General features: G+C 38.6%; 3 protein-coding genes across 4 annotated transcripts; 1 reads left to right on the forward strand and 2 right to left on the reverse strand.

Annotated features, from left to right (window-relative positions):
• Positions 1-8: 8 nt before the first annotated feature.
• On the reverse strand, positions 9-11,053 carry rnft2 (ring finger protein, transmembrane 2). Of its 2 annotated transcripts, XR_004656787.1 has the most exons (11): positions 10,917-11,053; positions 10,711-10,788; positions 9,215-9,723; positions 9,004-9,080; positions 8,220-8,320; positions 7,735-7,888; positions 3,560-3,709; positions 1,504-1,569; positions 1,254-1,355; positions 805-1,096; positions 9-741 (listed from the first exon to the last, which is right to left on the reverse strand). XR_004656787.1 is itself a non-coding variant. In XM_034872831.1 (10 exons), the coding sequence occupies exons 2-10, from the start codon at positions 10,755-10,757 to the stop codon at positions 962-964; spliced, it is 1,341 nt and encodes a 446-aa protein (XP_034728722.1). In that variant the 5' UTR covers positions 10,758-10,788; positions 10,917-11,053; the 3' UTR covers positions 9-961. The 2 variants fall into 2 exon arrangements, 1 of the variants encoding a protein (XP_034728722.1); XM_034872831.1 differs by having other exon boundaries at positions 9-1,096.
• A 60-nt stretch (positions 11,054-11,113) lies between these two features.
• spring1 (SREBF pathway regulator in golgi 1) lies at positions 11,114-15,459 on the forward strand. Its single transcript, XM_034872834.1, has 5 exons — positions 11,114-11,872; positions 12,878-13,034; positions 13,149-13,300; positions 13,595-13,708; positions 14,921-15,459. The coding sequence occupies exons 1-5, from the start codon at positions 11,777-11,779 to the stop codon at positions 15,002-15,004; spliced, it is 603 nt and encodes a 200-aa protein (XP_034728725.1). The 5' UTR covers positions 11,114-11,776; the 3' UTR covers positions 15,005-15,459.
• A 214-nt stretch (positions 15,460-15,673) lies between these two features.
• Positions 15,674-18,506, reverse strand: LOC117945365. Its single transcript, XM_034872822.1, has 3 exons — positions 18,363-18,506; positions 18,097-18,251; positions 15,674-17,168 (listed from the first exon to the last, which is right to left on the reverse strand). Exons 1-3 carry the CDS (start codon positions 18,376-18,378, stop codon positions 16,707-16,709), a joined length of 633 nt encoding a protein of 210 aa, XP_034728713.1. The 5' UTR covers positions 18,379-18,506; the 3' UTR covers positions 15,674-16,706.
• Positions 18,507-23,298: the final 4,792 nt, after the last annotated feature.

Consider the following 23,298-nt stretch of genomic DNA (forward strand, 5'->3'; position numbering starts at 1 on the left):
CTTGACACAGTGAGCAAAAGTACTTTAATTTAAAACGGAAAACCTCTGCACTGCAGTGCATTCTGCATTAAAATCATAGTATCTATTATACAACCCGAGAATGACTATTCTAAAGGAAATGATTCATATAAACAATATTCTTAAGGAAGAACAATGAAAAAAAAGTTTGGAAAAGCATGAAAAATGATCAGACATGAGCTCCCTTTCAATGAATATGTAAATGTATGGAAATTTGGATATCTAAAAAAGGGTATGATTATGATGCCTTGCTGGCACACACCACCTTAAATAAATAAATCGCTTGCTTACGAAGAACAACTGTACATACAGACTTACTGATTTTGTACTTACTATCATTCTAAGACATCATGTTGTGTTGTAAATATCCCATTTTAAAATAAATATTGAAAAACTTGACAAGTAATACAATAGGGCAAGTTATATAGACAGCAAACAGATGAGATGACAAAATCTTAGAGTTTACCAAAAATTACTAAATTTAACACAAAGAGTGTGAATGCTGTGACAATTTATATTACCACCACAATAAATCCAAATTTTGTTAGAATTTACATTTGTCTATCATGTGTTTAGAGTAAAACAGTGAATAAGTCTATATGTACACAAACAGGATTTTTGCCATAACAATATGACTATAGACCAATTCTAAAACTGAAAAAAGTCCAAGCTTTATGTTTCTTTTAAGTCATTCCATGTTGCTAAATGGTTTGTGCATTTAGCACACTTAATAATCTGATCAACGTATTTTCTGGTCTTTTCAAATGCCTCTAATAATAAAGTTACCTCCCTACGTAATGTGTGGTACGTCAACTCTTTACCCTGATTTAAATAAAATACCGCACTAATATAAACAGCAAAAGATGACCCACCGTCACCATTGTCTAACTCGTGTTACAGCACAATCACATCTTGCTGGGTGCATGGGATATGTTGCCATAACTCAGTAGATCTGGAAGTGAGCTGAGGTGGTGCCGTCCTTCCAGCATCGCAGGGTCTCGATGACAGTGGAGCGACACAGCGGACATGTTCTCTCCCGGTCGAACCATAAACACAGGCACTCCTCGCAGAACACGTGCTGCAGAGGAACATAAAGCGCCCATCAGTGATGCCGGCCGTGGATACAGGAGATTAACCACTGCTTTTCAGCCGAGTTTCTCTTTAAGTTTGTGTCTGTCACTTATAATTCACTTCAATTTTTTAACCTCCATTTAACAAGTGTACTGAGTCCTTACCTGACAGAGAAGGGCTATGGGGTCTCTGAAATCAGCCTGACAAATAGCACAGACATCACCCGCCTCCCTGCACTGCTGATTGCCTGCCCTAATTCCATAATTCTGGATGAGACACAAACAGAGAGTTTAATTTAAAAAGGTTAAACCTCACTCTTCTAGATTTATTCTGAAATCTTAATGCAAAGATGCCAAGTTGAACATAGACGTGTGTGTGTTTACTGAAATGTGAAAAGAGTTAAATCAGTCTGACCTGAGAGCTGCAAAGCATGACCAAGGCCTTGCGTATGGCAGACACACGTCCACAGATATCAAATGACTGTAAAACAATACAGACAAAGGACAGTTTTCTTTAATAACAAAAATTGCAAATGCCTACAAGCCTTCATATTTTTTCTGACTTTCTTTTAAACTTTACCTTATGTTTTCAGTTAAGCATTGGACACTTTAGAACTGATGATCTGGCAAGATGAAAATGTTAAGGGGTCACCAAAGCGATTACAATTCATCGTGAGGGGGACATAACTCAAATATATGTTAAAATAAATCTATCCACGTGGCCGGCTTGACTCAGTTCATCCGACCGGTCTCTCTCTCTCTCTCTCAAAAGTAATCTTAAAGGAAATAGAAATCTTTATATATGTACTGACATATTTTATACATATGTCCAGTATATGTATAAAACTTCTGGACCAAAGTGGTGGACCACTCCAAGCTACCGTCAGACAGACAAACCAACCGACTGATATCAAAGTAGATACATTACTAGCACTTCTAAAGAAACTCACTGGTGTAGCATTTCTCATCACATTGATTTTATTTAAAACTAGAAGGGCATTCAGAGGGTGCAGACCTCCGCCAAGGCAATGCCCTGCCTCACAGTGTTCACAAAAGTGAAAAGCAATTTGTGTGTCTTCCCCGTGATTTGGAGCTGTTTGAAATGTAATGGGTTCCTTTTGGCCCATGCTACACCCTTTACCCAAGTTTCATTAAAAAAAAACTAAAAAAACAAAAAAGGAAACAAATCCATTACATCCTTAGAGGTAATAAAGCCATCTCGAAGTGATCAATGCTCTGTGCAGTTTTTACTGCCTACGCATGCTTAGTTTCTTCCTCTTGGGAACTTTATCTCACTGTTGTTCCATGTGACACAAACAGCATGACAACAGGGAATCAACCACTGATGGACATCAAGCATTTTAGCACACCCGAAAATTGACACACTGCTGATATGGCCTGATCTTTGATAATACCAGAGTGCCCCACCCCAGCAGACACAGACAGGAAACTGTCCACCCAAATAAGCTGAACTGGCCCATCATTACAACTATATCCCGCTGAATCACTGCTGTTCTAAAAATAACTCGCACTATAAATGTCCGCACTCACTACAGAACATATGACAGTGACAACCTTCGCTGTGTCAGGGTTTTTCCTGGCTCAGAACAGACCTTTGGGTGGATACATCTGAAGTTAAGGGTCTGTGGGTCTGGTAGCAGGTAACAGTTCAAACACTTAATATAATGGAATATAATGCAGTAAGGGGGCTTTCGCATCCAACTTCACTTGACCTCAAAGTCCAGTTCATTTGATTAGTATGAACAAGGCCAAACGGTAACTTTTCCCAAGGAGCAAATTTTGCTCCTAAGTTCAAATCTTTTGAAGATATTTATAGAAGCAAATTTGTACAATAATACAATATTGTTATGAATACAAAATGTTATTAAGAGCCTAATGTTTTCTATTTTGACACACTGATCAATAATTGTCAGTGATACAGTAGGCTAGTGTTAAGGGACCGGCCCTGCAGTTCTGCATGCATGTGAACTGTGGCTCCTGTGAATCCCAAATCTCTCATAAATAGCATCGCTTTGAGACTTGCTAAAATTCCCAGAAAAAGATTTTAACCTGAGGGACCCACTGACCTTTAGTCTGGCACCACAAACTTCAGTAAGACTTTAGTAACAAGATCAGCATTATCTTGGTTATTCTATCCAACACTTTCCTTTTGTGGGGTGTCATAAGCAAAGCACACTCGAGGAGAGTGCTAGTGGGTTTTTAGACTTTGAGTATCAATTTTTATATTTTAGGCACCTTCACTTGAGTTGAGCTCTGTTCTTTACAGGAGTTTTTCATCTATCTGTTGTCAGACACTATTAGGTCTTATTGATTCATTCTTATGCAGTAATTACGTTTTGTGTGGTCTAAATTTGCAATAGTGATTGCTTTTGTTGAACAGTAGCATCTGAAATCTAAAAAAAAATAATGTACAAGAACAATATTAATCCTGACCACCGGGCGCTGATTACCTTGCAGAGGCTGTAGATGATGATGAGTGTGGCTCCCAGGAAGTAACTGTTGGAGGGGTCCTCTCCCATGATGTACTTGTACCACAGCTGGATGGGAACCAGGGCCCGAAACAGCTGGCTCAGCTCCTCAATCAGTAGGTAGAACTTACCCTTGACAAAGACACACAATTATAAATAGCGGCGGAGGCCCCTTTAGATGATTCTATGAAACTTAGTGTCTACATGCAGCTTGCACGGACTGTCAAGGTGCCAACTAAATATTTTGCTTTTTAGACTATCAGTGTTTTTGAAGACAAACCATGGAAAAACAATGGGATCTCAGCAGTCTTAACTAAGTTTTAATGAAATTAAAAAATACTAAATTAGGACCATATGTATTCTTTCTTTGATCCTTTCACTAACTGTTGCGAAAAGCAGAAAGTGCTCAAGCGCTTCGGGGCACTCTTCTATCTAGTCAAGAGTAGTGCAGTTTTAAAAGCTTAAAACAGCATGCCTCTAGCCCAAACATGGCTGCTGTCCAGAGATCCGCAGTTTCACAGCAGTACAGGCAATTTCCCCACACTGCAAGGGAAACTGGCAGCCACTCTTTCCACCTGCTACTCAGTGCCCACATTAAACCCAGCCCTATGGGGGCTTGCTAGCTGCCTTTGAAATATCCCCTTTCCTAAATAATCCCAGACAAAAAAAAAACAAATTCTGACTGCTACAAAGTGCATTAAGTGAATTGGGGACAGTTAAAAACCGTGGTGACCAAAATGAAGGCGAACTTGATTCCCCGATGGCCCCCGTGGCATCCCAGCTTGCGTAATGACTTCCTGGATGTTCACTGACAAAGATTGATGACTGTGGGTAAAGAGCCACGAGCAGCCAGGTTGGTAGGGGAGGAAGGCCTCTGCTAGTGGCTAATTCATCTTCCTTATTGTCCCCTCAGCCTCGTATCCCACAGTGCCCATCACGCCCACGTAAAAACTGTCAAATCTAAAGTTTGGACACAAGCCAAGGAGTTTGAGTAAGCTCCACTGCAGGCCTTGTTTGAGTAGTTTTTTGCTTATTTGGTTTCATTGCTTTGTCTGATCTCGTTATCCAGTCCATAACTACACAAAGAAACAGACAAATAAATCCATAACTTTACATTCTAATCTGTAACACTGTTACTGTTATCAAATTTGTATTGATTTGCATTGGGGGTAAGTGGGTGGGGTTTAAATCTGTTAATCTTAAATTGTTCAAATTTATCAACTAAACCGGGGGGCTGTATTATCATATCCATATCTTTTTTGGGACTTACTTCTAAAGGTATCCTGTGAATTTTTGTTGTAAACAAACAAAAGTTAAATATACTGTTTCTCATCAAACACAATGTGTAATGTGTAACAAGCGTGTTGAGCGCATTTCCTTCCTCGTAAATTTATTGTAATGCAGAATGTTTTAGTAGCTTAAATCATGCATTGTGTACATAAATGTTTGCTTGCTAGCATTCTTTTTCTTTGCTGCCTTTGGTAACACTCTGATTGTTGTTGCTTTACTGCTACCAACTATTGACGGGTGGAACCAACGGCGGGATGTAAATCGCGACGTCTGCCTGGTTGTGCACGCTACAATCAAAACCGGGACCCACTCTTAAGAGCTTTGCGCGATGGCACTGCTAGTTGTAGAAAAGTCCACGGGGTAGCAAGAATGGCACCCATCCTGTCTTTGCCCTTTAACCCACCCTGCACCAACTTCTTCTTATTTTTTTTTATTTTTTTTATTTGGGTTTTGCAATGTTGGTCAAATAAAGGAGTCACCTTGGTCTATTAAGACAATTTAGAAACAATTAATTTAATGAATCAAAAAATGTCAAAGACCAATATACATTCAATCAGCTATTTAAATAATAATTGCTTGTAGTCCTATTCATGCTCCTGTTGAACAGCTGCAGAAAGTCTTCAGCATGAAATCTTCCCAGAAGCCAACAGAACAGACACTTGGATCGGCACCAACAGAGCAGAAAGTAAACCCCAGTTTGATTGTTACGACCACTAAATTTAAAAACTACTGCATATGTCAAAAGAGAAAATACTTACACACGGAGGAGACATACATACATTGAACATGATTCATACACAAGCAGTGGATATGAGCCCTCTAAGCTTTTAAAACAAAGCCGTCATGGAACATTTTTGTATGCGTGCCTGCTATCACTTGTGCAGACTTGCGCTGACTGTGGTGATTATGTAGGATCATTAGTGTATCTGCAGTTGGATGCAGTAATGAAGACGGCTTATTATGCAACTTCATGGAGTTCATAATAGATGGGACTGTTTTGGCCTCTGTTTTGGCCTCTACAGTAAAAAACAATGATAATGCAATTAGGGATTCTGTAAAACTTAACATGTCCCATTAAAGTTATCAAATAAATGTGTGCATAGTATATGTTGTGTGAGTGTGTGTGTATGTGTGTGTGTAGGTAATGGTCAAGCTCCAGGGAGGGATGACCTCACCCGTTCAACCCCCTCGAGGGCAAATGAGCTCAGATGCTGGCTGCTGTGGTTTCCGATAGGCCTGTAGGTCTGTTTATCAGTGGAAAATGTAATCCTAATACTTTGTAACCCCCCTCCTCCTCCCCCCATCTAGATCAAAAACACACACCAGGAATATGCTGCACCTGTATGGACATTGAAGAATATCTGTGTCTGTGTGTGTGTGTGTGTGTGTGTGTGTGTGTGTGTGTGTGTGTTTACAGTCATATTCTGTTGCTTCAGGCCAGACTAACCACGCACACAGACACCAACATTGCATAAGCTCACCTAAGGAGTACCATTTAAAACCTAATGAATACAAAACAGTTTCACACTGTGACCCTTCAGCACTTTCTTCACTCGGTGGAGTATTTCATCATAGTTGAGCAGATTTTCTTTTTTTAAATTATCTACCAAAGTTTCACTACTTTGTCGGTGAACTTCCCGTAACTTAATCATTGTCTATATCATGTCATGGATAAGCATGATTATGGCAGTTTTTTAGAACCTTAAACTCAGATTAAATGTAAGCGTGTCACACAAGACTTTCCTGATCTAAAAGCTCAGCCATGTGTTTAAAAGGACATAAACACCCTTGTTTGCTCTTATAGTTTTTTGGCTTTTACTGCAAAGCAGCTGAAAGAAGTTGAAGAGTTAGCCTACAGTCACATGAAATGAAATAATTTAGGTTAGATAGCTTTCAAACTAAGGTTAAAGGTTAGTCTTAATCTTCATTTGGGCTTTTAGTCTGTCAGCTGATCAAATGTATAAAGGTTTGACATAAACTGGTTGGGGGAAAAGTTGCTTGCATTCATTGCAGTTTGGGCAAATGTCAAATGCACATAATTAGGGCTGCAATTAACAATTACTTTCATTATGAATTAAGAGGATTATAATTTAAATGGTTTAATCGTTACCTTTGAAATGTCTATAAAATGGCAGAAAATACTTTAACACTAATCACACTTTCACTGAGCACAAGGGGATGTCTTGTCTGACTGTTATAAGCTCCAAAATTCGGTTGAAATAATAAAAACAAAAGGAAAGCTGCAAATCCCCAAATTAGTTTTCAATTTTTTCTTGATGATATAAAATGATCAATCAATTACCAGAAAATAGACTAACTGATCAATCCTTTCTGCACCACACATAATCAAGGAAAAAAAGTCTATTACAATGCTAATATAACTGCATGTTGAGATTGTTGGATGTATGGTTATATGGTTGTTATAATGTAGAGACATAGTGTAAACTTTAATTGTGTCTAGAAATGGACCGGTTGCCGAGATATACCAAGATATATAAGATATAGTGAGGTTTTGAAAAAATCAGGGTTTAAAAAACACTGACGTTTTCTGTCATACCGTTCCTAAGGTATGACATATTTTTTTTATGATTCTTCAAGGACAGAAAGTGCAGTTTAGAAATCCCTCCCCCTGCCAGTGTGCAGTGTGTTTAAAAATAAAATAAATTGTGTTCAATGGAAAAAAGATTTTTTTTTTTACCAGGAAAATAGAACTGTCATTGCAGTACTGTAATACCATGAAACCGTGACGTTTTTGCTAAAGGTTATCATACCGTCACAATCTTGTACCAACCCATGACTAATTGTGTCCCACGAGAAAGTTGGCAAAATTAACTAACGATAAGAAATAATAAAAATGTGTTTCTTACCCTGGATTTGAAGGCCAGGAGAATCTTGGGCAAAAAGAGAACAAAGCATTTCAGGCTGATGGTGAAGTACTTGAGGACAAAGTCAGTGATGCCCACTGCCCAGATCAGATCAAAGAAGTCAAAGCTGTTAAGGTTGGGCTTGGCAAATATGAGGCTAGAAGAAAAGGAAACAACATCTAGATGAAATGTTGTAGGCAGGTCTGTTGATCACTCGGAATGGTAGAATGAAAGGCAACAAAAAATGGAAAATGCTTAAAATAAAATGAGAAATGCTCTGGAAACAAAATAAAATAAAACAGAAAATACTCACAGGACAAGACCAGACAAGAACAGGAACACTCCCTAAAGGAAATACAAGTCTAAATAAAATGTCTCACACAGCACAAAATGAAAGGAAAAACCTAATTGTATAAATGAAACCCAAAACGTAAGATGGCAGGCAAGGAATCACACAGCTACCTTAAAAATACCTGCTTATGCAATACCTGTTGTGCAGCTCCTCATGACTAAACGAATAGTAGATATAGACTATATTTCCTGCAAGGAACATGATGATCCACAGAGCAACAAACACAGAGCGTTCCGCCTGGTAACAAAAAAGAGACACAGAGAACTATTTTAGCAACATTACAATCAATTTCTTTACATGTTAAATTGTACTTTAACTCGATTTTTTGCAATAATGTTGTAAATAAATAAAATCTGTATATTTATCTGGTGCATAATTAGTCTGTCTGACTGTGAGCTTGTGTGCATGTGCCCTCATCTCTTAGGGGTTAGGGGTGCTCAGGGGAATTTCATACTTTTAATAATACAGAACATTTTTGGTTGCACTTTCATTACAGATTATTTTGAGGGTCCAAAATACACCGTCCAGCAGCTTTAAATAATCAAGAGTGTATTAATCCGCGTCTGAAAAAAGTCCCCAACAAATGCCTACATTAAAACTACATTACCCAGCTGTTTAATGAAATTACCTAGCCTTTACTAAAAGTCACAGCCACAAACAGGATAGGGAAGTTGGAAACTATTGAGAGGTGGACTAACACATGGTTGGGTGTGTTCTTTTCATTGGATTTCTTCACAGTGAGAAAAATATAAAATGAAAACATGTTTATTCTTTAAAACATACTGTATATGCATGTGTGAAAAGCTTAACCTGAATGTAACCTAAGACTAAGTGTGTATCAGTATGAGCAGTTGTTTAAGCTAATATTGGATATTACATGTATCTACACAGCATATCCACTGTAAGTGTCTTTTTTTTACCCGTAATGACACTTGGTGCCTAAACGTGGAATTGGCATAGGTGAAGGTGCTGGCCATGCCCACACACACAGAAATACCTGCAGGAGAGAGGGGCAACATCATCACTAAACTACACTTTATGCAGCTAATGATTCATTATTGTGAGTAGGGTAATAATAGTGTAAAGTAGTAGGCACTGATAGCAGCACTATAACTTCACAAGCTGGTGTACCTAGCTTATGCTGGAAGCAGACTTTAGCCAGCAGAATGAGGATAAAGGGGAAGCCTCTCTGCAGCCATGTGACTACTGCCTTCAACTCAGACAGGGCTGGGGCCGGGGTAGACGGGTCTTCCTGGGCCTCTTCCCTGGAGCTGTGCCTCTCCGAGCCAGCTGCTGTGGTGGCCTGCTGGAGCAGAGAGGAGGTCCTGTGCTGCAAGGGCTGGTGGTGGAAGTGGTGGTGATGGTGGTGCGGGGGAGGCCGAGGGAGAAAAGGTCCACCCTCCGTACGGTGGGGGCCCCCTTCTTCTCTGGATGATGCAGTCATCTGGATAAAAACTTCAGGGGGAGAGCCCAGGACTAAGCCAGCTGCCTGGAATTGGGCAGAGGAGACAGAACCGGAGGGGACACCCACCAGGCCAGAGAAGATCTGCTGGGGTGAAGCGGGGGAGTCAGGCTTCAGGCAGTCAAACACGCCACCTTCATCCAGGCTGCTCTCGGATCCCAGAGTTTGGCTTCGGCTCCTAAATGGAAAAAAAAGTGGGGAGGCAATAAAAAGCATTAGCCTAGAAGCATGGCTATATTATTTTTCATGTCCTATTTAATTTACTCTTTTAATATGACATATTTTGCTGATATGCCATGTAAAAGGATCTGTGAATGTTACATTATGTCTCTGTATTGGTAAAAATACTCAAATGATTAAAGTGCAGTACAAGCTACGTACTTTGTGAGATAAGGCCTGGGTTCATTTCATCCCAAATGTGTTAGATGGGATTGAGGTCAAGGCTCTGTCATGTTCTTCCACACCAAACTGGGAAAAACATGTTTTTATAGATCTGGTGTCATGTTAAATAAGATGGTATCTTTCCTAACCAAATGCAAATCTCATCTTCAAAAGGTATTTCTGAGACCCAATAGGTGTCTTTTCTCTGCCACAATTATGCTGTATATACATGTGATTCAATATTTCTCCAGAGGATGACATTACACTCTACCCTTTTCTTTTTTGGAACATACTGTACTTTTAGTTGCAGGCTGGGCAGTGGCTTGCACAGTCTGTGGAAATATTGCAATTTATAAATGGCTTTACCCCAGGCAAAAATAAGATTTTTGCAGTAAGACGGTAGACATCTGTAGGATCACAACAAGACCTATTAAGGAACAACTCACTGCAGTGTAATAGGTTAAATAATAAAGTTTTTACTTGTTCTTTTAGTTATGCATCGGGAGGGTTTTGTAACCAGAGTTAGGGAGTGCTAAGGTCCCAAGTGGGGCTGGGCCTTCCCCAAAATATTGCCACAAAGTAGGAAGCATACCAATATATCATTGTAAGCTGTAAATTTATGATTTGCTAACCTGGAACAAAGAGGACTTGCCAAAATCATTAAAAAAAAAACAGCCCCAGGATATATGCATGGGGACAGGGGGTCCCCATACATTTGGCTATATAGTGTGTTAAGATAACACACACAAAAAGGGCTTATGCTGCTTCTGAGAACTCTTCCCACCTTTCAGAGGGCATGCCATCCGTGTTGCTGCTGTGTCTCCTCTGCATGGCACACCGCTCATCACCACATGGTCCAGCCCTGCAAATGCAAATCAACAGTGTTTCTGACTGAAAGAAAGGACGGCTTACAGCTTACATCTTTAGTCATCCTGCTTTGTGTGTTTCAGTCGTTGACAGTAAGCCGAAAAACAATGTTGACAACTTTACCTGAATTAGTTCAGTGAATTGCCCCTCGGTTCTTGGCATATTTAGTATTAGGTTAGCTAGGTTGATGGGTGGATGTTGATGGGTGGATGCTGCTGCAAAAGATGCTCCGACGGTCCAGCTCGAAAAACTTCCTGTATGACGTCAACGAGGTGACCTTCTACCAATCAGCGTCCTCCTTCCCACCACACCATATCCGTGTGTTGGAAATTTGTTTTGCTGATGGTGGAAGTCAGATTTCGCTGGAAAAACATCACAGTTAGTGCTTGTTAGACGAAATGTTGGACATTACAAGGACCGTTTTCTTCAAATGAGACGAAACTGCGTCACTAGACTGTGTCATAGCGTATTATAGTTTTTAATCATCAGTACTGTCTAGCTAGCTAAACGTTATCTGAGACAGAAAGCTAACGCTAACGACAGCTAGCCAGCAGGCTAACAAAGCAGGCGTTTATGATGAAACACCGTTAACTAGCTTTACGTTTCGTGCCCACCAGTTAACGTTTAACTGTTTGTGCTATGCCAGAACATAATTTACATTGACAGCCATTGTACGTTTAGCGTAATTCTGTTACAAAGTTAAACCAGCAACATGGGTTAGCTGAGTTAAAATCGAACTCACTTGGTTGGTAACGTTAACGTTATATATGTGTTATTTATCACATCTGCTGTCTAATAAAAGCTAGCTAGCTAACGTCAGTTTACAGAGACAGTTCGTTTTACAGTTTTGAGCCAGTCATCATCACGTAGGCATACATCGTTACATATTCTTGACAAATCCGTCAGTCAGGGAATTGATACCCCTGGAGGTTTGATGTTCCAGACTGTAACTGTCACCGGCATCTCCACAAGAAAGCCATGTTATGATGGTGCTACGGCGGTTACTGAGAAAGCGCTGGGTGCTGGGAGTAGTCTTCGGACTGTCTCTCATCTATTTTCTCACCAGCACGCTTAAACAGGTACAGAAACTCACACTACACTGAAGCTAATGGTAGTATATTCTGCACCGTGGATGGGGTGTCTGCATAAGATCCTTGGTATATGATTACTTTTTTTTTTAAATTGGAAAACCTTTTTAATTATGAAATCACGAGATGGGGTTTGCTATTTTTGGCTCTGGGAAATCAAGGTGCCCCTGCACATTGGTGCAAAAATTCCAGTAAAGCCAATGTTGCCCTAAATCAGTCCTGCTCCTGCTAATACACGAGATGCCTTCAAAGAAATTAGCGTTGCATAGTTAAGTTACTTGTTTTGTCTGATTAATAATCCAAAGAGATTCAGTTTACTATCACATATGACAACAACTTCTAAGATCAGCGAATCGTCTGCATGTTTGCCCAAAAGATTACTTATAAAGATTAATGGATTATATTGCGGAAACATTTAATCTCCATACAGTATATCTACAGTTGGTTTAGCTCAATCTGATTGAAGTCAGACATTTTCAACTTTTACATAACGGTCTTGTACGGCTGCTTTATTAAGACAACGTATACAATGTGGGAAATTTGTCTTTTGTTCAATGAAAAAATGTGTCATAGAGAAAACCATTGTTATTAATAAGACATCAAAATAAGTTGATTGTCAGCACTATTGGAAAATCTGAAAATCCAGCCCTAATGTTTGTGTTTTTATGTAATGTGTTGCTTTGTGTAATTCGGTCTCAACTTTGTGAAATGTTGATGTAATTGATTAGTATACAATGTATTTGCTGCATGACTGTGTAACTTACACTATGCAGTTATTTTAAAAATTGTATTTGGATTATCTTTTTAAGAAGGCCAGACCAGACACTGGGGTTGCAAATTGGCCCGTTGGCTAAAAACCATGATACTTAAAAAATTATGTATTTAATAATGTCCCTGAGAAATAACAAATAAAAATAAAAAATGTATAAACCTAATCTGAACTTTGTGGAGTTGTTCTTCAATGGTATTTCATGACTTTCTATGTGAATTTTGCAGGAGGAGCGGACCATACGGGACCGCACACTCTTAGAGGTCAGAGATTCCGACCATCGCATCCCATGGAAAGTCCGTTTCAACTTGGGCAACAGCAGCCGACAGATCACTCAGTGCAGAAACTCCATCCAGGGCAAGACACTTCTCACAGACGAACTTGGTATGTAATGCAGCCATTACTCACCACCATGCAGTGATGATATCAAAACAGCTCTGTGAGAGTGTTTTTTGTGTGTGCCTCTAATCAATGCTTATCTGTGTTAATGTTTTACAGGATATGTCTGCGAGAGAAATGACTTGCTGGTTAACGGCTGCTGTAACATAAATGCCCCCAGCTCCAGGCAGTACATTTGTAAAAGCTGCCTGGCCAATGGCTGCTGTAGCATCTATGAGTATTGCGTGTCTTGCTGCCTCCAGCCTGATAAGGTAATCTTCCACATCAAGGACACTCAGGGGATTGGGTTATTACTGTCATCTAAAAAAGCTCACTGTCCACATGTTGCATCATGCTAGACTGCTGCATGCATACATTTTAAAGAGTTGATCCGGAAATGCAAGAATTCAGATACTAAATCCCCAAAGTTGAACATTGATTTAGCATTTTGAATTTTAAACATAGCAGGGGACCAAGAGGGGTGGAAGGAACAAGTTGTACAGATTGAAATCGGTACCAATGTGTTGTACACCTTCTCACTCTCTTATCTGTGTACTCTGCTTTAGCAACTTCTCCTTGAGCGCTTCCTGAACCGTGCAGCTGAAGGTTTCCAGAATCTCTTCACTGCTGTGGAGGATCATTTTGAGCTCTGCCTGGCCAAGTGTAGGACGTCTTCACAAGTATGTTATTAAATTTAAAAAAATTAAAACGTTCCAACTCTTATGGACCACAATCCTTTTTTTTTGTTTTACCACAGAATGCGTCTAAAACGTATCCATTGTGTTAATGTTATTTTAAACTAGGCACTAAGATTAGTGAAAACAGTTGTCCCACAGATACCCAACCACACTTATGCCTTAGCAATTAAAGTCCATAATCTACTCATATAATATTTATCATCTTTTTGTTTTATTTAAACAGCCAAACAAAAGTGCAAAGCATTGGTCCAGATGACAACATACAGAAAAGTGCACTATACACACCAAAGAAGGCACAGTTCAACTTTTCCACAATCCTTTCTTTCGATCAAATGTTTCACTACAAAACAAAGAGAGGAAATACAAGTAGGAGGGAGACACAACAAAACCACAACAGCAAGAATGATGTCTGCAGATAACAAACAAGACAAACAAAAACAGACAAACAGAAACAAACAAGAGGCATTGACAGGGAGATCAGCATTAGACAAAAGGGACCAAATGCAGGCACATAGAGAAGCAAGAAGGCTGTAGCTCAAATCCACAGCATGGATTTCAAAGATTCAGCAATGCTGAGCCAAGTGTCCAAAGTCTTTCCTTGGGCTCTATTTATGTGAGCGGTGGAGAGTTCCATATACACAACATCCAGAAAGGAAAGTGTATAAGTACGACTAGACAGGTCATGAGGTGGGTTTGCAACGGGTTGCAATCATTCTCTTGGCCGCTGAAAGTCATATAATATTCATCTGTGTATTTTTTGAACCGCTGTAAAAGAAAAGCAGAAGATAAGCACTTCATTTGTGTTTCACAATGACTCATTACAATTGCACCCTCAATTTTCAGAATGTCAAAAACTCAACAACAAATTTTAGCTGTTATGATGACCTGATCTTGACTATCTTTTTTTTTTTTTGTATCATATATGGATCAAACAAGTATAGAATCATATTCATTCTGCCCGGGCTTTGACCTTATCTCCCCACAGTTAATTGCCTCCAAAACTCATAATTTAATTCTTGTTATTGTCAGTTGCTTTCAATAAGAGCATCAGACACATTCCTCAAATCTGTGTTTTATGGTTTCTATTGTTGAGTGAATGGTATTTGTATTGAATCTGTTCATTCAGCAGCAAAAAAGGCATACTTGAATTTATTAACTTGTTTATTTATTTATTTATTTATTTCTGTCATGCAGAGTGTTCAACATGAGAACACCTACCGAAACCCTCAAGCAAAATACTGCTACGGAGAGAGTCCTCCAGAGCTCCTTCCTGTTTAAGCATTTGACTTTCTTCTCGGGTTTATGAAGCAAAGGAACAGCAGCGGGCCAATAAACGGGTCCCTGTTAGGACACCTAAAGGTGCTTGGAGAAGAGAGTCTGTAAATAAACTGCTGTCTTGGACAATTGGGGGTCATAGAGACAAAGAGATGGACACATCCAAGACCAACCTCAAAATGGACAAATGCTGTATGTGATTTGATTATTTACACTTCATAAGTGCATAGAACGCTTCTTACATTCATCTGTGATGATCATCAGGTCTACATCGCAGGCAGCTTATCCATCAGGATTCGCTTCAAACCGGTTCATGTCATTAACTAGGCTTCATTTAAAGAAGGTAACAGTTGCTTCATTTTTTATGTTGGATCTTAAAAAGAGCAAAGAATGTGTCATTACTTCTGTATGTAGTGCATGAATATGAAAATGATATTTAATAAAAGTAACTGTGAAATGAAATGGCTTATAGGTTCTGCTTTTTAAGTTTGGTGACATTCAGAATTTATTTAATGTTGCTATTGACATTTTAATGAGCTGTTGTGTTACATGTGTAAAGAGCCGTGTGTGTGTCTGTGTGTGTGTGTGTGTGTGTGTGTGTGTGTGTGTGTGTGTGTACTTTATCCATAACAAGGGTGATAGGTATTTGTTTAATGGGCGAGAGAAAAGTGTATAGTACTGCAAGCATTCCTTTTATTTAATTAGCCAGAAATGAACATTATACCAATGGAACAAACAAATAATACAGACAGCATTCAAAAAGTTGTTTAGTTAAAACATAAAATGCTAATTTTTAACATGTATACTCATTTGAAGCTCCTTCAGAGCCACAAACATCGGAACTTCTAATTGAATATTAATTGATCACCTAATTTGAGGAGGGCGAGGCCCATATTAATCTTTGTTACAGAGTTGTTGTCTTGCATTGCTTTGATGGGAGTTTGACAGACGTATCTGCCTCGCTGTGCACTGTCCATCTGTCCACAAATTTCAATCGAGTGATTGGAGTCCAAACTGGTGGCTTTCTGGGAAGGTGATTCTTATCAGCTTCTCCTTCTACCTCAGGCAACGTAGCTTGCACACAAGGGATAGATGGCCAAAGCCTAACAATTAATCATTTTGAAGGCTGAGAGAACAAACACGTAATTAGGAATTGTATTAGAGCGCCTTTTAATTCGCCTCTTTGGCAACTTGATTAATTACAGTCACATGGGAACGATGTCAGTTGCTGAAAACTAGGAGGTTTATTGGAACAGCAAAATTTGATATAATTTTCAGAGGAATAGTTTGACATTTTGGGATATATAATAAAATGTTGCTTCCTTGCTGAGTTTGATGAGGAAATTGATACAACCCTTAGACACGAGAGTGGTATTGATCTCCTGATCTCTCAGCAATAAACAAATATGCCTACTTTCCAAAATTCCATACAACTTTTATAAACCGTTATATAAAACTGATTTAATCGTTTTTTCATCTGCTTAAGACCATGTGGAAAACTTCAACTTCATCTATTTATTCAAATTAAAGTATGAAAAGCAGGACCCAATTTTCAAATGTCTCAAAAACATGTTAACATGCTGTACACATATAATAAAAATAATAGTATAGTAATAACTATAATAAGCATTAAAAATATCTTGGTAAAATCTTAAACCATTAAAGAAAAGCTGCCATAAACTGCAATCTGCATCACAAACTTGGATTACAAGAGGTATCCAATCCCCTCCAAGTACTGATGTTTTGCCTCAAGGGCTTTACGTTTTCCCTTATTTTTCCCATTTTCCTTTGAAATTTGGACCTCAAACTTACTCTCCAGCCACCTCAGATAGTCCTTGGCTGTCTTCAACAGAGTGTGACTCCACTGCTTTCTCTCAAACGCATCCTTGGGCATATTGGGTGGGGGTGGCTTCGGGGAGCATTCCCCTCCGAGAATATACTTTGCACACGCTGCAAGCATGTGGACCCCGGAGATGGCGTTCCTGAGCGTCTTGTGAAGGGAACCATCTTTGGGATTCATGTTGTTCTTCTGGTCCTCCAGGACTTTCTCCAAGCCTTGAGACATGAAGAGGAGGCTGCACTGAACTTTTGACCCATGGACATGGTGGACCTGGAGCTCAGGGAAGCCAGGGGGCCAAGTACCAAGGTGCTCCCCATTGGCTTTCTCCTGGAAGAGAAGATCAACAGTGAATTTCATTGAAAGATTTATTTTGCTCATCACATAATATATCTAGTCTGCCATCTCGCTGTATCACACATATTCCAGTAAACTCTGTCTCAGCATGTGGCCGGGTTAGCTCAGTCGGCAGATCAGGCGCACGTATTTAGAGGTTTACTCCTCGACGCAGCGGCTGTGGCTTTGACTCTGACCTGCGTCTCTTTGCTGCCTTTCATCCCCCTCTCTCTCCCCTTTCATTTCTTCATCTGTCCTGTGAAAATAAAGGCCTAAAAATGCCCCAAGAAATAATCTTAAAAATGATCTGCAACACACACACATAAAGAATGTGTCTGTTGATTAGACAAAAGTTAGGGTTTTAAAAGCCAACATTAACGCTTATCGCTGCATGTCAATGTGTTAATGTCTTATAGAGAAAAGACACATTTTGGAGACAAAAGCATTTACACAGGCAAGAGCACTGACTAAATGCACATTTTCTTGCCACAAAAGGCTCATCACATACATTAAAATGAACAGGTTATGCAATTTTATATTTATACACTACAGTTGTATGGCATGCCAGCAATGTTATAATTCACCCACAAAAAAATCTATCAAACACCTACAAAGGATCTTATTCTATTTTCTTCTATTATAAATAGTATGAGAAGGTAACTATTGTATGAAGATTTATGTTAAAATTTCATTTCACCACAGTGTTAAAGAGATGCATTTCTACAGATTTAAATGTTATAGTAGATAGTTTCATCCATAACAATGCATCGCTACATCTGAAGTCTTCAACACGGAAGGTGGCTACAATTTGCTTCACCTCCACCAACTACAACCAACCGGTGTGATGAAGACTGGGGCCGTGACACACATAGACACCACCTTCAGACATACTGTAGAGACACACAGTATTTATGATACTTACAAAACCTGCCAAGGCCGCTTCAACTACACTTTTGGTCAGGGCCGTCCGCTCTTTCGGTCTGCATGAAACAGCAGCAGCATGTTTCTTAGCCCCATGTCCTGCATCCAAGCTTTGCATTAGAACCGCCATCCAGGCCCACAGCACCATCAGAAAACCTGCAATATGCAAGTGCACAATCACAACATTTTAAATCTATCCCTTGATTTTTTTTTTAAGACACAAATGTATTAATGCATGAATGAAGTGAGTTCCACAGCATAGTATACCTGCTCTGTATTTCATCCTGAGTCCACTCAAGTTTTCAAATATGATACGGACTGATGATTAGTAATGCAATTACAATCATACGAGTCGAGATCTGTTTTATATTTGCAAACCTCTTAAAGGTGGCGTTTAAAAGCAGTTGTGATAGATAAAAGATAAACTTCCCCTCTTCCTATGTCATATCCTTTAATGAAAAAAGTGAGGCCGCAAACCAACCAAGATTGGGTTCCTTTACCCTGTTAACACCTTGTGCAGTGCTTTTTGTCACTTCCACTTAAATGCTAAAAATGATTGATAAAGATGATTTGTATCTTTATGACAACTGTCATACAGGTTTGCTCATTTTGTAAAAATGTGTGTTCTTTCATCCTGATTAACTTTTCAGTATGACAACATTCAATTACATTTATAACCGAAAGAGAAGAATGAATTGGTTTCTCTGGTCAAATGATCATCCACAACTTTTTTTTCATTTTAATTTTTTTATGCACACCCAGGTCATTTTTTGTCACTGACATTTATTCTACACACAACAATTAATTTGTATTTTGTGAAAAAATAATGTTTTGTTTGGGTCAGAGAACAATAATAAACAATCATGTCATCTTTACATAACTTCATGCTAAACAAAAACACTCTTAACATGCAGTACGTCAGCTGTTCATCACTTATTCATGAGATGACATATTTATGTTATGATTGAGTCATTCCTTCTCGGATCAAGCTAACGCAATACTTCTTGTGTGTAAATGTGACACTAACCACAGTCAACAATATCCTTTCATGTCAACCCGGTTCAGTCCAGTTCAACCCTCCAACTCTCTTTTCTAAGTCTACGTCACTGGTTTGATCTGGGTAATATTACATGGGGGTGGGAATGATGATGAGTGGCCCAAGCCATAGTTCATCAACGTGTTCAGTTACCCTTTTGTTAATGTAAATGTAAAATGCGTTCACCCCACTATTAAAGATATAAGATGTTTTTGTGGCATTGAAAAGCTTCAAAGGAGATATTGAAGAAGCAGACCGGCAGGCAGGAGTCAGTTCAACAGAAGTGATGTTTAGTAACAATAAATATGAATGAAACAGGCAAAATGACACCGTGAAATTCAAAACAAGACAAATAACAATAGAAACGTATGTTAAAAAAAAGGGAAAAAGAACAATAAATAAAAACTGCCAAAATACTTTTTCCTATACTACTTCATAAATAACAAGTGAATTCAAACACTGAAATACAATAGATAAACGATATAATGTACACAAAATGCTACATTGTTTTCATCAACCCTTTTAAGTAAATAAATACATATAACTGTGTCAATCATGGTAATTTAAAAATACAGCCAAGTCTGCTGGCCATGCATCTAATTCACACTAAGTCACATTTGAAACAAATAAACGTCCATGAATAACAATGACAAAATGAACACTGTGCAAAGCAAAGCCATTATTTCCGATGGGTAGCATGGATGAGCTCTCATGGGCAGCACGTTGATCTTCATATCAAACATCCAAAGGAATTGTTGGCATAATATCAGATTTGGCAGATATTATGCCAACAATTCCAAATTCCATTACTGTCTGATCATACTCGGGCTGTAGTAAACAAGTAAAACCAAAACATGGCAGAATACATCCTGAGAGTGTGAGAGAGTGTGAGAGAGTGTGAGGATTCCAGGTAACATCATCAGGGTCAGTAGTGAACCCCTGCTGTCTATTTGTCACACACGTCCTTTGCATCCGCAAGAACCAGGGACACTTTTGTAACCCAGTCCACTAGATTGACAATGACACACCATCCATATACTTTTTTTGCATAGTCATCATCGTGGGACAAATGTGGTGGGGCTGGCGTTGTCGGCAAAGAGTTGATGTTCACGAGAATATTCTTTATTTTAGCTAAATGGTTGATGAGGTTTCCCTTGACTTGTGACAGGGGCTTGGCAACAGATTCTGGGTTGCCCCAAGTGTCATCATTGTATTCTTTTACTTTTAAAAGGTGCAAGTTAAAAAGCGCATTCTTGATGTAGATATCCTGCAGCTGCTCAGAAATATTGGTACCAGATATTGTGCAGTTAGGACACTCGTCTGGAACTGCATCAGTTATGGGTCCATGATACCAAATCTGTAATAAAGGTGCATGAAAATAAATGTACCATAAAAAGTGTGGGGTGAAAGTGATCATTTAAAACTGCACATTTGTGAATCAAATAAGAACAAAAATAGAAGGCATTTCAGTATGTGACCTACCATCAGTTCCATCTCAGTTCTTCCAGACACAATTATATTATTGTCTACATTTTTTTTAAATAAACAACAACAATATTGATACAAAGATATCAGTTAAACTTGTTGCATAAGGGAACACTACAATGTTAATGGTAGCTGTTAATGGTAGCAGTAAGTGATGTTAGCAGTTAAAATGTATCATGTTTTTGAAATTCTTGTTGGCATTTTTTTAGCAATAGCCATTCAACATATTTACATTCTGTAATGAAAAGAAAATGTACATTTTTTATGTATTTTGACAATGGATCAGATTTTAAAGGGACTAATGGAATAAGAAGGAACTACTCTTTATTCCGCTCTTTTATTGTGCTTTTGTTTCACTGCACTGTAAGCAAATACAAATTTGAATTACTGACAAAGAAGTGTCTCAAAGAGGTTTTAGGTGACAAGTGTCACCAAATCAATTAAGACCAAATTCTTACGGATTACAATTTTAAAGTTGGTGCATCTTTAAACTGACTTTCTCTGTGCATAGATGACAGATGAAATGTCTGTGCATGAGTTTCTGATTCAGCGAGGAAATTAATGTAATGTAATGTTTTTGTCATCACCGTATAGTCTATTATGAGTGCATGGGTTGGGCTGATGATGTCTTGTCAAATACATCAGCGATGACTTTACAATAGCACATGAAGGCAGCAGGGGAGGGTGAAATTCAAACAAAAATAGATCACTTTGTCGGCAAGTGTTATAGATAGGCTGGGAGACAGAAATCTCCCTCTGATACTGATACCCTCTGATCACCATTGTCTTCTATTGTTTTCTGTTATCTTCTGTTGTGTTTCATTGCTTTGAGGATGGAGGTCTAGTAGTCTAGTTTTTGCAGCTTTGTTTCTATTAGTTAGTCTACCTTTTAGTTTTTTTTGGGGGGGGGGGGGGCTTTTTTGTTCTTTTTGGCCGGACCTCCAGATTCCCATAGTTTGGGTTTAATCAATAATAGTTAATTTGTGAACAAACCTTAATTAGCGTTAACTATTCTCAGGTTTGGTCAAGTTTAAATTATGACAGTTTTCTGTGGCCGTAACATCAAGTTAACTCAGATGTTAATCCGAATCAGAAATGAGTTTGTTGCCACAGTAGTTACCCTATGTGTAATTTGCCTTGCCCTACACATTAAACATGAATTATTAAGTCACAAATCTCGAAACCAACAGCTGTGCAGGATGATGCCAAGATAAAACATGAGTTTTGATCAAGTGACAAAATGGGTTTTGGACCAGTGGATACATTGAAATGTTTTGTAGCAGCTAGCAAAACTGTCCCCAAGAGTGTTGTGCATGGTTACATCAAACTATGGAAAGGAAAGATATCATACAAGAAAAAAATGACAGAATGACAGAATCACTGAGTGGTACTTACATATTCATCCAGTAGCTGTTTTGCATCAAAAATCAATAGGTCTGTGAGAGAATTGGTGCTGTCTAAGTCACAGCTGGTGTGAATCGAAGCGGAACAAGTTAGCCTCCACTGGACTTCCATGAGCAGCAATCCAAGTACTAAGAAAAAAAGATCATGTGGATAAAAGTGACTCAAAATGTAACACAGAACAATAGGTGAATAAGAAAGAATTCTGCATCTTTTAGGATCTATTGTTTTTCTTCATTTGGCCTAAACATGTGGGAAAAAGGCCACCATTAGTTCCTTGTAAGTAGTTACAAGCCAATAATGTTGGGAACGTACACCTCGGATAAACAGAGAAAGCTCAACGAACCATGTTGTTGTTGGTTTTTTCAACTTGTCAATCAAAACAGAAAAGAACATAATATAACTTAAATATTGAATAAGATGTTGAGAACATTAATTAAACATGAATGCCTCTAATACCAAAAAAGACAATACTTTGGTGATATCCTGGTTTTTAAATATATAGGACTGCGCATTCACATGACTACTAAAAAAATAAATGCACATAAAAGTCAGGACAAAAGGTACTGCTCATCTAAGCAGCAAAATACTAAACTGCATCATTTGATACAATGCTTCATTTTAGATGTTATATTAATTGTTACAAAGATATTTACCATAGTGCCTTAGAAGTCCATTGAGTTTATAATCCATCATAGCCAGCAGTCACTGATTTCCACAATGTTCAGTGGTTCTTGACAAAGAAACTGCTTTGTAACAGCAAGGTAAACTTTGAAAAATAATTGTAACTGGTAACCCTGCATTTTAAATGCTCATCTACTCCCACTCACTGACACACACACACGCATGCTACAAGAAATGACAACATTTTATGAGGAAAATTTCCGTTCATCATTCATGTTATGACATTGTGCTGCCCTTTGGGTTCAGCTGTAGTGTGACTTAAATGCTTTATGTGCTCATCAGCTAAAATTTTGCAGACAGAGTTTACACTCAAAACGTGTAATAGTAAAGTAATAACATGAAATAGACATTGGTGTATTGTGTGTTATTTGCAAATGAAAATATCAACAGATAATGGAAACAGAGATGACAAAGAAAGCACCCTGTTTAGAGAAGTTTATTGACAACTTAAATTCAATTCAATTTTATTTATAGTGTTAAATCTATCTTGGGACCCTTTACAGGTAGAGTAGGTCTAGACCCCACTTTAATTAACAAAGACCAAACAATTCTTACTCAACATCAACAAATTGGCCCCCCTACAAAGAGACAGATGAC

The sequence above is a fragment of the Etheostoma cragini genome, chromosome 5 (assembly GCF_013103735.1).
Source record: "Etheostoma cragini isolate CJK2018 chromosome 5, CSU_Ecrag_1.0, whole genome shotgun sequence".
In the NCBI taxonomy this organism is placed as follows: Eukaryota; Metazoa; Chordata; class Actinopteri; order Perciformes; family Percidae; genus Etheostoma; species Etheostoma cragini.